The following is a 15,780-nucleotide window of genomic DNA, read 5'->3' as shown; positions in this document are numbered from 1 at the left end:
GAGACGATCAGGAGCAGGGAGGAAATTCCAAACTCTCACTTGAGAGTATCCTATACATCTACCATTCACCGATGCATGGAATATTGTTGCTACATCTGGGCTGGTGCATCTACCGCTAATCTCTCATTCTTAGACAGGGTTCAAAAAAGTGTCTCAGCTCTAATAAGCCCTGCACTATCAGCCAAGCTTCACCCTCTGTCCCATCTGCATCCCTGTGCCTGTTTTATGGAATGTGTTCTGATGAACTAGTAGCATTTGTGACCTTCGACGTACATACTCCAGACCAATTCAACCAGCAGCAAAATCCCACCCCTTTACTGTTGTGGTTCCTAGATGCCAGAAAGCCTTCTATTCTAATAGTTTCTGCCCTCAGATTGCAAGATTTTGGAATTCCCTCCCGGTTTCCTGCTTTCCTAACTTAACTAAGTTTAAATGTAATATTCTCAGTTTCCCACAATCCCCTGGAAGACACGATCTCAAATAATAACTCCTTACATCCAAGTGGCACTATGCCTTGTTTGGGTTGGAACATTGTAAAAAAAAAAAAAAAAAAAAAAAAAAAAAAATTTTTTAATTGTCTGAGGAAAGAAGCTGTTAAAATAGAAAGCTTTCTCGGTGCCTGACATCCATGGTGAAGGGGTGGGATTTTGCTGATTAGTTGGTTTGGGTGTTATGTCGATTGGGCACAAATGTAGCAAGTTCGTCGGAGCACATTCCATTGAAATACTTATAAAACAATCATTAGGATGCAACATTGTCGACTGAACAAATAGAGATGAAATTGAGACATTCAAAATAATGATTTTTAATTATGAGAAAAAAAATACCACTGCTACCCCCCCCCTTCTTCCTCCGATTATCACTTTTCTCCTCCTCCACCATTCCTCTCACTTTGATAATTCAATTTTTTTTTTTTTTTTTCTGAAAAATTGCAACTAATATAGAAACGGATGCCGTTATTAAATTGCCATTTTTGTGTTGAACTTGCTGACATGTTGGATCTTTTTGTAAACTTTCAACAATTTGAACCAAGCTTTTGCTTTTAACCAGTTTTGTTGTCTTTTCTGACGACTTTTTTTCATTTTTTTCGTTTCCAGTGGTATTGCATCTTTCATCTTCGCAAAGAATGGCCAGGGTTTCTATTTGAGCTGTTCATCTGAATTTTGCCGAACATCCTTGTCTAAGCGCTATGTGACGCAGCCACAGTGCACCGTGGAGTTACGGGAAGGAATGCGGCCTGAGCCAGAACCTGAACCCGAACCGGAAGAACCAAAGACAGATGAAGCAGCCCCGGAAGCCTCGGAAGAGCCTGCAGAGCAGAATGCCACAACAGAAGTCCCTCAGAATGAACAGTAAGAATGCACATTAAAAAAAAAAAAAAAGTTTATATTTTTTATTTAGTTTCACTTTGCATTTGTGAAAATTTGTATATCTACTTTGCTTTGCATGTTTTACTGTTTTTGTTTTTTATATTGTAATTGGCATAAATGTTTTTGTTTTTTTTTTTGTAGAAAAATAAGTTTTAAAAAAAAATCTCTTTATTGGCTATAAACAAAATGTGAAACTTTTTGTCCCCCTCCCTGTTTTCAAATATACTTTCTGCTACTAAAGACCGTGATATTGGCAGAATTTTCTGGGCAGTTTACATAAAACGCTGAGTCAGTGAAATCCAGCGGCCAATGTCATCTAAGAAAACATTTTTTGATGATTTATTATTTAAAAAACAATAAATATCTTGATTTGAACAAAAAAAAAAAAAAAGAATCAATACTTTTATCTCATAATAATGAAAAAATATTAAATTTCAAGTAAAACAAATGGTACCTACATAATTGTCATGTCGCAAATAGTAACATATCCAAAAATTATGGCAAACGAAAAGGTAGAAAAATAATTATTCGTGAAAATCGTTTGTAAAATCTAGCGAGTTGGTGTCAAAATCTACCAATTTGAATTGGAGTTTACAGGTGAGGTAATTAAGTTTTCAATTTCTCACCATTTCAATCATTTTTCAATTAATTGAAATTATCTTTACAGATAATTTCAATGAAAAAATTGATCAATGTTTATGTGAAAAAACCATTGAACTTTTGTTCAGCAGTTTCCGGCATTTTTCCGTAAACTCTCAGGAAAATTCTGACAATAGCACGTTCATGATTCCATATAAATATCCACTTTTTCAACGAGATTTAAAAAATTCTTTGGTTTATTGGTCCAATCAAGTAAAGAAAATCATTTGCACTTTTGGTTTTAATAGCACAAATGATTCCTAATAACCAATGTTAGCCTAAAAACTTTAATTCTAGTCAGAAATTTTTTAATTTAAACATTTCAGAATAACTTTTGAATGTTGAAGGCTCTCATGTAAATACGATTTCTGGCATGTTTTTCTCTTGCCATTATCAATGACGTCTCTGTATGTGAGATAATATAAAACCGATTTTTTTTTTATTTATTTATTTTATTGTTTTTTTTTGTTTTTTTTTTTTGTGGACTATTATCCTCATCTTCTAGTTGTTTCACGTTTCGGCCAACTATTCCACTGGCTTTTGTCAGGTGGTTAACCGCAACAGGATAGGAATGTTTCCCCGGTAATTACTGATGTCATCTCACCACGTTTGGCCTCTGACCTGCTTTGGGTAGGATTGAAACCGTTATCTTCAGACAATGCTCACCTGGAACCGTAGAGATTCAACGTCTCTATCCACTGCACCATGGGCCCCGAAGGAAGATCAAGCTTGGATTTTTTTGGTTTTATAAATCCAAGTTTTTCATTCTTATCTGGTCTTTCATCATCGGTTCCATACTGAATTGTATATTATTTTATTATTGGAATCCTTTGAGATGAGTAATTTGTATCTTTTATTTGCGAACTATCATCCTTATTTTCTAGTTATTCTTTCACAACGTTTTGGCCAACTATTTTTCTAGCTTTCATCAGGTGGTGTTCTGAAAATAGCTGTTTCAATCCTATCCCAAGCCGGCCAGAGGATTAGTTGGCCAAACGTGGTGAGACAACGACAACTATGGAAAGCAGTAATTACTGAGGATACAGTTAAGACTCAGCATTCCTATCCCATCGCAGTTAATCACCTGATGAAGGGCAGAGGAAGAGTTGGCTGAAACATTGTGAAACAACTAGAAGATGCGGATAAGTTTTTAAATCAATAAATTGCTCATCTCGAAAGGATTGCAATAAAAAAAAAAAAAATTTTATGTCGTTAAATCATTTCTCATTATACAAATTTATAGAATTTATTTAGAAAACGAATTCCGTGTGAATTCCTTCCAAATTGTGTGGAAGATCGTTATTTTTTAAAAAATGGAGCTTATCAATATTTTCTTTTTTAAAAAAAAAGAAATGATTTCAAATCAGATTTTGAAATGAGAAACATCTGAAGACGAATGTGTTCCCATTTTAAAAAGATTTTTAGATGAGTCGGAAATTAATTTGAAAACTATCAGAAAATCATGCATAAATTTCGGTAACTCAAATATTAGGATACAGTGAAAAACGAATCAATATTAAGAATCCAAGGTTTCAAGAATGTAAATTGTGTGGCTATTTGTCCGATAAACAGTCAAATCGATAGCAACTTCTATTGTTGGCAATTGAGTTTTTATGCTTAAAAATACAAACTTAAGAAAATTTCAATTATAAATTATTTTAATCTCTGCAAAAATCAATATTGTATCATTTTTTAATTTTGTAGCATTTTAATTTTATACAGCTTTGATATAAACTATATAAATTTAAGCAAAACTGATATAGGGTCAGTTTTATAAATATATTTTTTTTTTTTTTTTTTTTTTTACTTAAAGCATGCAATTTTTTTTTGCATTTATTTAGAATTAGCTTTTGAAATTTTTTAAATGTTTTGATTTCATTTTGTTGAAACTAAAATTGTTGCATTTTGACTTTTTTTTTTTTATAAATGTTTTCTAAAATTGCTTTTTTGTATTTTATTGTTGTGGGTGTTGTAATCATGCTTCACATAGTTTGTCTTCCCTTCATCTCCCTTCCACCATGTTTCTTTTTGTTGTATTAAACACATAGATTGTGAGGTATCCCAAATTGCCACTTAGGCTCCCTCCATCAATATTCGATATACCGCTCAACTATGGCTTCATTCACTTCCCGGCTAATCCAAAGGCATTAACTCTTAACCCGCAATCATGTTCACAATTTTACTATCGATTCTTTTTTATGACATTGGTCGGTAATGAGCCATTTTCTACCACATTTTTATGGTCGCTTTTTTTTTTCTTTTTTTTTTTTCATCTGTTTCTCATCTTTTTTTTTTCATATTCTGGTTTAATTTGATATTGATTGTGAATCTATTTGTGGATACAATTTCTTCATCCTAATCTCCCTTCCTCCATATTGAATTTTTTTTTTTTTTTCAAATGTTGCCGACCTTTGTCCTAAAGAATAAAGAACTTAACAATTTTAGCGCCTTTCTTATAAGTTACTATAACTTACTAAAAAAAAAAAAAAAAGCTAAAGTTTAACTTAAATTTTTTAACATTCAAAACATTAAAAATAATAAAAATGGTGATTGGAAAATAACTATTAATAATGCTTTTAATTTCTTACAATAACTTAGTTTATAAATATGTGTATAATATGAGATTTTATTTTGAATTCGGTATGGGCACCAGCATTCACCACCAGCTTCTCAAGTCACCTGGGAAGTACATCAACTGATTTCGCAAAAAACTTTTTCTTTTTTATAAGTAACCACTTATTAAGGCTAAAAACAATTTGAGGATATGGATAATTGAAATGGATAGATTGACTGCTGAAGGAATATTATGAAAGGATTGAAAATATTTACATATCACTTACTCAAAATAATGTCAACTCGCAAAATGGCAATTCCTCCCCCTTTGTCAGAAACACACCTCATGGAATGGAATCAGCAAATATCAAAATGAAGAAAAGCAAGGATTAAAACACGCCATCACTGCAGCCACCATTCTTTTCTATCATCCTCACATTTGATGGGAGTTACTTTCCAATCATCCCATATTTATATCTAACATTCTTAGTGTTATTCCTTTGATCTTCTGGTGGATAATGTCTGATGCATATCGTCAGAATGTTTTCGATTCATAAAATGATTATCGACAACTTTTCTGTCTGTTTTTGATCAGACTATTCTCCTCATCTTGAGTGTTATTTGTGCAACGGTTCAGTCAGTGCAGCCTCCGACCTTCGTCAGACATGTTGGTTGCCATCTTGGAAAAGCAAGGAGAAAAGTTACTGACTCTGTAGATGGTTTTGTATTAGTTTTTTTGTGTTTTTGGTGTTTTTTTGTTTTTTTTTTTATAGAAATGTTAGGTAGTTGGTCATTTTAGCCAGTTTTTGGTAATGCTTTTAAAGTCTTTTCCATTTTTTATTTTTTTTATTATTTTGGGTGCGTACCGATTTGATATGAAAGTTCAAGAAAAAAAAAAAAACTTTTCTCCTTGCTTTTCCAAGATGACTAACATGCCTGATGAAGATCGAAGTCTCCGTTGCACAAATAACACTCAAGATGAGAACAATAGTCTGATCAAAACAATAGAAACATTCGACTCTCACTTTGTTAGAAATTATTTGGAATTATTTCTAACTTGTACAAAAAAAGTAAAAATATTTTTGTTTAAAAACAATCATTTTTTGCATAAAAATGACAAACCAAACAAAGGCAATTATTGCATTCAATCAAATATATTTTACCATTTCAAAGAGATACTTAGTTGCTTTCTTGTGTTATTTAAAAAAAAAAAACTGTTCTGGAAGTTTTTTTTTTTTTATTGTTTAAGAAAGTCAGGTTAGCAGAGGTGAGGTGCTTATTTAAAATAAACTTCCTCCAATATTTGAGAGTTCCTTAAAATTCTTTTGTGAAAACCTCTTAAAGTGTGCAAAAAATCCAGATAAGTTATAATAAACTCACTTATAGAAATTGCCAAATATCTTATTCAGAATATTCCCAACAATCTCAAATATTCAGAACTCTAACTATTCTTGTCTACACCGAAATTAGATTTCAATTCTGGCAGATTTTCATATATTTACAAATATACAATACTCAGTCGGCCAAAGTGGATGAGTGATTAGGTGCTCATGTAAAAAAAATTTTTATCCATATTTTCATGGACAGCACGAAAGTTTACATGTAGACAAGAGTTATCCTTCAATGACCACCGATTATGTTAGTAACTCTCGTACGGGATTCAGGTCTTTTTATCTCTTAAAGATTAGTCATCGGTGCTATTAAAAATAAAATTATTTTTGATCAATTTAATATCTAGTCTTGATCAATATTTTCATTTTTATTGGTCATAGTGGAGATGGAAGAACTTTCATCCTCAACGTCAAAAGTCGTCGTACTGCTACCAAAGTCACCAGGTACTAATTTTATAACTTTAATTTAGGTATTCATTGGAGAAGGGGGGAAAACATCTTCATTTGTCTAATATAAGAAAAGGAAAAAACAAAGAATGTAGCTATTCTGGTTTTTAAGCAACATTTGACTGAGATACAGAATTTGGTAGCTCAAATGGTTAGCATATCGTAATTAATGGTAGAGGTTATAAGTTCATAAATGTTTTTATTTATCTTAAAAAAAAATGTGCATAATCATTTCAAATTATATTAAACAGCTTGTTTAAATTTATTTAGTGTATCAACTAATGATGGGATGATTCCAATATTTTTCTTGATTCTGATACCATTACTGATTCTGATTCTTTATAAATCTCTAAATATTTAATTATATTTTTCCCCAATTACTGTAAAAACACATCTTAAATGTGCAGATATTTTCACACATAAAAATATACTAATAGGAGTTGATAGATTTTAGTTTTACTGATAATTTAATGTAAATATTTATTTTATCATTATTGCCAGCAATGGAAGATTTTGCTTTAAACAAAATCAAATAAAAAGAACACAAAAGGATCATTATTGGCATCAGAAAATAAGCACAAATTTTTTCCGATACCCCCCAAAGTTCTAATTTTTCCAATTTCGTCCCAATACTAGTATCAATGTTAACCAGAAAGCAAGTCATGGATCGTCTATTAAACAAAATAGAGCAATTTCATTAGTCTAAAAACTTACAATTCAATAATTGTGAAAATTTTTAATTCTTAAGATTTTGGATGTTTGGTCACTTTACTGATTTTTTCCAAGTGATAACTTTTTTTTTCTCCTTTAAGGTTTTCTTTCATTTCATTAGGAACTGCATTCAAATAATTTTTTCTTTCTTTTTTTTTTTTTCTTTTTTTTTTTTTTATAACCTTAATGACATATTCATATTTTCAAAAGAAATTTGTTCATTTTTGAAATTCCTAGATTGAGGTGGAGTGTTCCTTCCTAAAAATTTCTCTCCACAAACTTTTTTTGTTTTTGTTTTTGTCATTCGTTGAACTAGAATTCCCTCTCTTCCATCTTCCAACACGATTACGATTATTCGGAGGGTTTTTCCCTTTTCAAGCCCGGTTATTTTTATGTGAAGCTGTCTAACAGCCCTCAATGGTTGGTTGGTTCGTATCGGGTGTTTGGGCCTCACCATAGATCTCTATCGACATGTTTTCCAGCAAAGAGGGAGAGGAGGCCCCTGCAGGCGAAGAAGGGACTGGCGAGGACAGGCCGGAAAATGTAGAGGGAGGAGGCACGGTCGAAGATGCACAGCAAAATGATTCTCATGCTGATACCACCACGACTACGACGGGGGATCTCTCCCAAGATAGTATCATAGACGTAGCGTAAGTATTTTCTTAACGGCAATGGCTGACACTTTGATGATGCTTGGCTGTGAAAATCTCCAGAATAAAAACGGCATGCTGCATTCTTTTTCCTCCTCCTTCTACTCCTCTTGTTTTGGCAATTTTATTCCTCGAAGCGTCAACAGCCGCAGCTAACAATTTTATTTCTGCTATTCACTTGAGCCGTTTCTATTTTTATTTGCTTTAGACAAATTTTTCACCGGTTAGTTAAAAAAAAAATTGTTCATGGGTCTATGATAGTGACATAGAATTATTTTTTTATTTTTTTTATTTTTATTTTTATTTTTTTTTTTTTTTTTTTTTAGACATGTTTCTTTCGCAATTACAAAATCTTCATTTTAAATAATTGTGAAGTTTAAAAATTCTTAAACTTTGGTGTTTTTGAGTTAGCAATCTCAGCTCAGTTACATAAAAACGATTAATTTTATGTTTAAATTTATAAAGATTTCTGAAAAGTATTTTAAATTGACAGGAAAGCTACAACTTTTTTTTTTTTTTTTAGTCAAGCGTGATAACTGTATTTTGGTTATTGACTTGATCAGGTCATTTTTGTTGTTGGCGGTAGTTTGGGGGTTAAATATGAGCCAAACATGGTGTTATAGGTCTACCTATTTTCCTCTATACAAGGACGGTTATCAACAGCCAATTGTTGAGGGAAAAATCCAGAGGCACTTTGGAGTAGGACAGAAAAAATGTCCTTAATCTAGAAGGATTTCTTTCAATGACCAAATATAGAAAAAAGGTGAAATGTATCAGAAGGAATACTACACTTTGCTCCAAGCCAAAAATTTGCGAGTTGTTGTTGCATTAAAAAAAATAAAATATCTTAAGATTTTCTTTATTGTTAGGAAAAAAAAAATCACTTTTTCCATACAATAACAAAAGTGCACATAATTTCAAAACACGAATATTAACGTGAATTGTTAACTCTTTAATGTTGATAATGCTAATAAAAGTGCAAAAAAATATTTACTGTTGAACAGATTTGTGGGGGGAATGGCAGGATGATTTTCTTGCTTTTATATTTGCATTGAAATTTCTCGTGTTATTCTAATGTCTCTAGACGAATTGTTTCTTGTTAAAGTTGTTTCATATTAAGGAGAGGTTTCGTGTTTATTAGATTGTTTTAGACTTGTTTCTCCTCCTCTTTGGGAATCAGACCTTTGCTTTTCTGGTATCCATCCTTTCCAAATAGTATGTTCTGTGGATGCTACTTAATTGTTTCTTTCGTTGTCAGAATCCGAACTAAATGAAATGTTGAAATATTCTCCGTTAAAAAAACGGAATGCAAGAAGCGTAAAAATATAACCAAAAACTGAAATTTTAACGATATTTTCTTAAGCAATGTTTAACCTTGATAACTGAAAGATTTCTAACGGACCTAAAAACTAAAAAAAAAAAAAAAAACCTGTGCAATCGACGATTCCTTACAAAATCGCATTTTTATTCAATTGTTGTATTTTCCAAGACTTTTTGATAGTTTTTGGGATTCCCTTTTCCTCCCTAAAATGTTTGCACTTTGTAATCCTCAAGTGTTTTTCCTGCTTTCCTTGTGAAATTCAAACAATTACATTTTCATGCATGCAAGCCAAGATTTTTTCACGTTAAATATTAAAACTATGGCTGTGAAGTCAGTAACCCAAACATTTGACTTCCAAAATTTTAAATCGTCTGACTCAAAATCTCCTAATATAAATATGTTCTATTTTTATAGAATTTTGATTTTAAAAGATGACCTGTTTTTCAAATCTGCTGCAATGTCTTATAAACTACCAAAAAAAATGTACTTTTAAAATATTAAATTCCCCCTCCACGATTTGTTGATAACACTAAGTGTGCTATTAACACAAATGTTACTAGCCGTCATAAAATACACTTAAACATATTTTAATTTGTCAAGATTTTGTATATAATCGTCATGATTAAAAAAAAAAAAAAAGTATTCGAGTGCCATTAGCTAGAATTGAAACCGAAAGCAAAACTGTAGTATTCAAAGCTGGTGATGTTACCACTATACCACGCATATGAACTGATTAAAAATAAACTAAGACGAATGTACAAAATGTGTAACGATTTTTTTTTTTTAATTTTGACCTTGTAAAAACTATTCTAAATGGCTAAAGCCCTATAAAAGAACGGACCATATAAAATCTAATCATTTGAAGCCCCTAGCATTGCTCTGTGACTTTGTTTTGGAAGAGATAGTTTGAAAATATGGAGATAGCCAAACAGACATAGTGAGTTTTCTAAATTAGATTAACTAAATGTGGAAACCTTAATGTACGATGTACCAACGTTGACACAACTGCACATCACACCTGCATGGATGCACACATATTGCCACATCTTCCACCCATTTTTTTTTTGGGGGGGGGGGCATTTCCTTCTATTCCATTTGTTTTCCTTTATTTTTCTCCTTCATCCCCCCCCCTTAAAATCTGGTTCCTTACGAATGCTTTCAAATTCTGTATTTTTTCACTTTTCAAGTAAAACATAATTTCTGAATCGTTCAGCTTTATCTTAGCTTGAAGTTGCTTTTTATTTTTTTCATTTCTTAAACCAGATGAATTTCTTTTGCACATTTAATAGCCATATTTAGAGCATATTATTGTTGCGTTAGACTAATGATTCTATATTAATATCTGAAATTAATTTCTGCAAACGGAAAGCGTTTTGCGCATTGGTTGCCACCTTCATGTGTTTGTTAAAACAATGCGTGAATCGCTGTATTTTCATTTTTTTATTTTCAACCCTTAAAAAATTGAACACTTATCGATACAACATTAATGTAGATATGAAATCCTGTAAAACATTCACCCCCACCACCCCCACCCTAAAAAAAAAAAGTCTTTAAGTTTTTATTTAACATTTCTGGTTCTTAGAATTACTTTTAAAAAAAAAAAAAAATACAGAAAAATCTTTGTACCTACTCATCACGGAACATGTCATGTTTAAAACAATCACAAATTGATGGAGTATTGTTTTTTTAATTAAGAAAATCAAATGTTATGCCGAAGCAAGAAGGTGGCTGTGAGCAGCCATATTGTTTTGAGTATTGCTAAAATTCAAGGATGATAACTCGATTCAACCATGGAGATTTTGTTTATATTCAAAATAAAACTTTTTAATCACTAAAAATCATAAAATTTCATTTTCTTTAAAAAAAAAAAAATAAAACTACCTGATCAATTTACGTGATATGACATCTTTGTTTCATGAGTACATAGTCAAAGATTTTTCTTTGTTTTTTTAAGTGTAATCCTAAGTAAACACCTTATTTCTGAATTCATTCGATTCATGCTTAACGTTTTTTATATATATATATATATATATATAAATTTAAAATGTAATTGGTTAAGATTTCACTTTTTTAATCGGACCTTATAGATGTCGAGGTTTAAAGAAAAATATAAAATGTCAACGTTATTTCGAAATTTCATGAATTATTTTAAGTTTCAATTAAATCGCTTCTCATTCCTTAAGATAATTGTTCAACTATAGTCAAGGGCAACTCAAAGGCTTACTTTTCTTTGGCTACTATGCCATGGTGTACAGGAGAGTGCCATTTCATTCTCAGGATTTCTCCACTTGCTCTTGATCCTCTCCTTAGAATGCTGAATGTTTAGCAAGGGAGCATTAGGTACCATTCTTAAGTGTTTTGGTATGACCTAACTGAGGATTAAACCTCTGTCTCCTGACCCATTAACTCTTTCCATTATGCTTATAGGCCAGTCTAGAGTAAAGTAGTTAATCCTAAAAAACTTTTTTCACTCTCTAAAACTGTTTGATTGGTTTTATCATCCTTTGTGACCTTCTAATCTCAAAATATCATTCTAATTTCCATGGATGAAATATAAATTTAAAAAATTAAAACGTTTAATTTTTATCACACTTGTAGATTATAACTACAAATAATTAGAAAAGTTGTCAGTTATAAAAACTTTCTCTGGTCTTTGATTGAACGGGAGAGATAATATTCTCTCTTGTAGAAAATTACACAAAAAAAACATCTTTATTTTTTTTTTTATTCAACTGTTGCTTATTTCACTTTTTTTTTGCCGACCATCGCTGTCATCTGATCTTACTAACTTTACACTGGTTTTACTGCTCTCACAGCTTGAGTCGATAATTTGTCTTTGAAAATAATTTGTGCACTGGTGTCTTTTGATTGCTTTCATGCCTTTTCTCGATGCCAATTCTTCCTCGCTAATTTTATCAAAGTTGCACATTGATTTATTTTGTAATGATACACAACTGCTTTCGTTTGCTAAAAATTGTTTCTTGAACCACAAAAACAAAAACAAATTTTGTGTAAATATTAAAACCCGATCGGTTTTTCAGGAGGAATCAGGAAATCTGGCTCATCACTCAGACTATTACACGTGTTTTGTTCATCAAATTGATGAACAAAGGTGAAAAATCGTTGGAAATTGAGATCAGAAATTTGAAAATATTTCAAAATTATGTGTTGATGATCACAAACATTAACTTAAAGTATTTAAATTTTATTTAAAATAAATCTGAAACGAATGATATCAAAAATTCAGTGAATAATATATTAAGAAAATATTAAAATAATTCCTCCTGAAGCCGCCAGTATCTATGTATAATCAAACTTTCTGATGCAAATAGCATAAACTTCATATTTGTTTCTTCTAATGCATTGTTGCAAAATTTAATGTATATTTTGTGAGCCTCTTCCCTCTGATGAGAAGTGTGTTCTTCGAAACTCCATGGAATAAGGTTTTTCTTGTTTTATTTGCACTCTTTGTTGAATAATTAAAATTTTGTATACCTTCCTTACAGGTTTAAAAGTTTTTTCAACTTCAAGATTTTTATTATATACATATATATATATACACATATATATGTATGTATGTATGTATATGCTCTTATAAAATTAAGCACTGTTTTAATTTCTTCAAAATCATTGTGTGTGTGTGTGTGTATATATATATATATATATATATATAACAGTATAGTCACATTCCAAGATCCAAATATTTATTTTTCATGCAAAACAGCTTCTCTGGCATGTTAAAATTTTAATACATATTTTACAGATTCGTTTTATTATGCAGAACCAATCAGTTATGTCAATACCAATTCTCTTCATGCATATATTCCTCAGAAAAAATAGAAATTCTTTGCTTAGAAAGAAAAAATGCATGACAATATGTCAGAAAACTAGAAAATTCATAGATTCAACATCATGTGTCTCAGCAGCCATCTTGGTTCATATTGTAAAGCTAGACAGGTTTTACTGAATATTTGAATGAAAATGTTTTCTAAACATTATTGCTTTTACTTTATTTATCTAATATTTATTTTCTGTAATTTGTTAACTAGGTTATATAAGTTTACATTAGTTGAAAATACGAAACTAATTCTTTACATTCTATATATATATATATATATATATATATATATATATTATTTGGATCTTGAAATGTAATTTTACTGTTACTCTTTTTTTATATATGCTCTGTTATATTTAACGTACATTGAGCTTTCAAGCAAAAAGGATTGGTATAAACACAAAGAGTAAAATATAATTGAAAAATCATATCTTACCAAAAAAAAAAAAAAAAAAAAAAAAAATATATACATATGTATATGTGTGTACATTTGTGTAGTGCAACCATTTGTCCATTTCAAGCATATTTTATTGATTTAAAAAAAAATCGACATTGCCTGGCCTTCAACTACAACCACAATTTGATGGCTTTCGAGTTACACCCCATCCATGCTCCTCACTAATTGTTATTACTCCCAGGTCCATTCTGATCTAAAGTCATATGTTGGGTCCTATCTATAAGTGATTCCAACAATTTACAAAATGTAAGACTGCAAAACTTTTACCAAAATAACTGGATTTAGCATTAAGCCAAAAAGGGTTGATATGCCATAAAACAAAACTATCAAACCATTGTTTGCTCAGTTATTCGTTATTCTTTGCAAAATTTTAATGAAGTTCAACTCAAACGGGAAAGTGTAAAAAAATAAGAATAAAAAAGGTTTCAAAATTGTCTTGACGAATCAAATATGCAAAATATATTATTTAATGAAATATGCTTGAGGGAAAAAATAGATTTTTCACTTGTTTCATTCTGTGCAAACTTCCAAAATGGAATGTTTCTTCAAATATTTACATCTATTTTTGTCTAAGTTTTAAATTTGGAAATAAAACTCCTTTGCCTTGAACTTTATGAGCAAAAATTAAAAACTTTCCTTTGTTAAATATTGATTATTCACAAGTAAGACCAACATTTTTAAATATAAAACAAATCCTAGCAAATTGCAAGCATTGAAACTTTGCACAAAATTTTTTTTCTGGTAAGAAAATTTAGTTTTAAAAAAAAAAATGTGAAGAGAAAATATCCGTTTACATCTCTTAATTTTTTTTTTTTAAATGTTTGCAACCCTTTTTTTTTTTTTTTTTTTTCCTTTTTTTAAATGCTTACTGAAAATAAATTTCCATAAGAAATAGATTTTTTATTTAGAAGTTTCTTGAAAACCCATTTTATTTATATTGATTTTAATTTCACATGTTATTAGTACTAGACAGGAAAGAATGAAAAACCTGCCAAACTGGTCCAACAATATCACAATGGGTCACAAATTTAATTTTATTCTTCTACCATAAAATCTACCAAAAAATAGAAATACTTTATAAAAAAAAAAAAATGTCTTCAGTATCTGAAAACTCTTGCATGATTTGTGCATGATGGAAGATATGTTGGTCGGGTGTCTCACTATTATTTTTGTCTTTTCGTCTTCTCTATTGTTTCCTCCCGTTGACAGAAATCAGTGTCTGATGCTGCCTCCCTTTTTCTCGTCTGCATCTTGTTCTGTAATCGCAAACCTAAACCACCTCCCTCCCTCCCTCCCTCCCTTGTCTTGAACTCGGGTTTCAGTTATTTTGATTCATAATTCTAGAGATTTTTTATTCGTAAAGTCTGGACATGAAAATCTGTTTCTATTTCCGTGCTTCTCCTTGCAGCAATATATAGCACAGGGCTGGAAGGTAAAGAAAACCAGCCCTACCCCTCTAAATCCCCGGGGTAAGAGGTACTGCGATCAGCAAAATTAGCAAAGATCAAGCCTGTAAGCATTCCCTGAGGTAGGGGTTGTCAGGCAATTATTAATAAACCAACCTCCCCTTTCTTTAAGAGGGGTTAATGCCTAATAAGGTACACTTCCCAGCAAAACATTCCCGGATTCCAATAAAACTGGATTTGATGGTTTAAGGAATCTCCCAAGTTGCCAGAATGATGTGAAGTAAAAGCATAGGCTGGTACGGCAACTGGAGATCAACTGATTGAAAATTGATTGATCCGCACTTCAAAAACATTAACTCGTGTTAAATTCTTAATAAAGGATTTTTTTTGCAACACGATTTACTGATCTCCACCTCCACACGTTTTTACTGTTGGATTGATTGACAGATGAGTGTTCGGAGGAAACTTACTGCAGGAATAACAGAAACTCTTTACGAAGGAAACCAATTATGTTGATTAGTAATCCGCACTTTCACAGCAGCAGATGACCTTTGTATTCTCACTTCGAAGTGAATTGGGTTTTTTCTATCCACTTTTGACTGATGGTTTATATGTGATGAGAATAATGGAAATACTTTTTCGGCGAGAAAAATGAAAAAGGGACTTGTGTGTGTGTGTAATATATATATATATATATATATATAAGAGAGAGATGGAAAAGGACAAGCAGAGTTATATGTCCATCAACATTTCGTCTTTATTGTAAGACTTTTTCTGGGTTAATAAATTGAAGAAAATAAATTTTTATTTTCAATTTATTCATCCAGAAGTCTTACAATAAAGACGAAACGTTGATGGGCATATAATTTGGTGTGTTCCTTTTTCATATATCTCTCTCTCTCTCTCTCATATATATATATATATATATATATATATATATATAAAATTTTTGACTTAAAAGAATGCACTCATTGGGGGGGTGTACATGCCAATCGCT

The 15,780-nt window shown here is 31.0% G+C and overlaps 1 protein-coding gene across 15 annotated transcripts in view; it reads left to right on the top strand.

Moving 5' to 3' along the window:
• Positions 1–15,780, top strand: part of LOC145252455 (lethal(2) giant larvae protein homolog 1-like) — a 167,944-nt gene that overhangs the window by 130,995 nt on the left and 21,169 nt on the right. For 8 of the 15 annotated variants that reach the window (XM_080111871.1, XM_080111870.1, XM_080111867.1 and 5 more), the window contains one exon: positions 1,098–1,352. In XM_080111871.1, coding sequence (XP_079967997.1) covers positions 1,098–1,352 — 255 coding nt within the window. Of the gene's footprint in view, positions 1–1,097; positions 1,353–7,593; positions 7,762–15,780 lie in introns of all 15 variants that reach the window. The other 7 variants (XM_080111865.1, XM_080111861.1, XM_080111858.1 and 4 more) reach the window with 1 other exon arrangement.

Source organism: Euprymna scolopes, chromosome 29 (genome assembly GCF_053919585.1).
Source record: "Euprymna scolopes isolate OS-2025 chromosome 29, ASM5391958v1, whole genome shotgun sequence".
Classification (NCBI taxonomy): domain Eukaryota; kingdom Metazoa; phylum Mollusca; class Cephalopoda; order Sepiida; family Sepiolidae; genus Euprymna; species Euprymna scolopes.
Note: the sequence above shows the minus strand (reverse complement) of the source record. Positions and strands in the feature narration are given on the sequence as shown.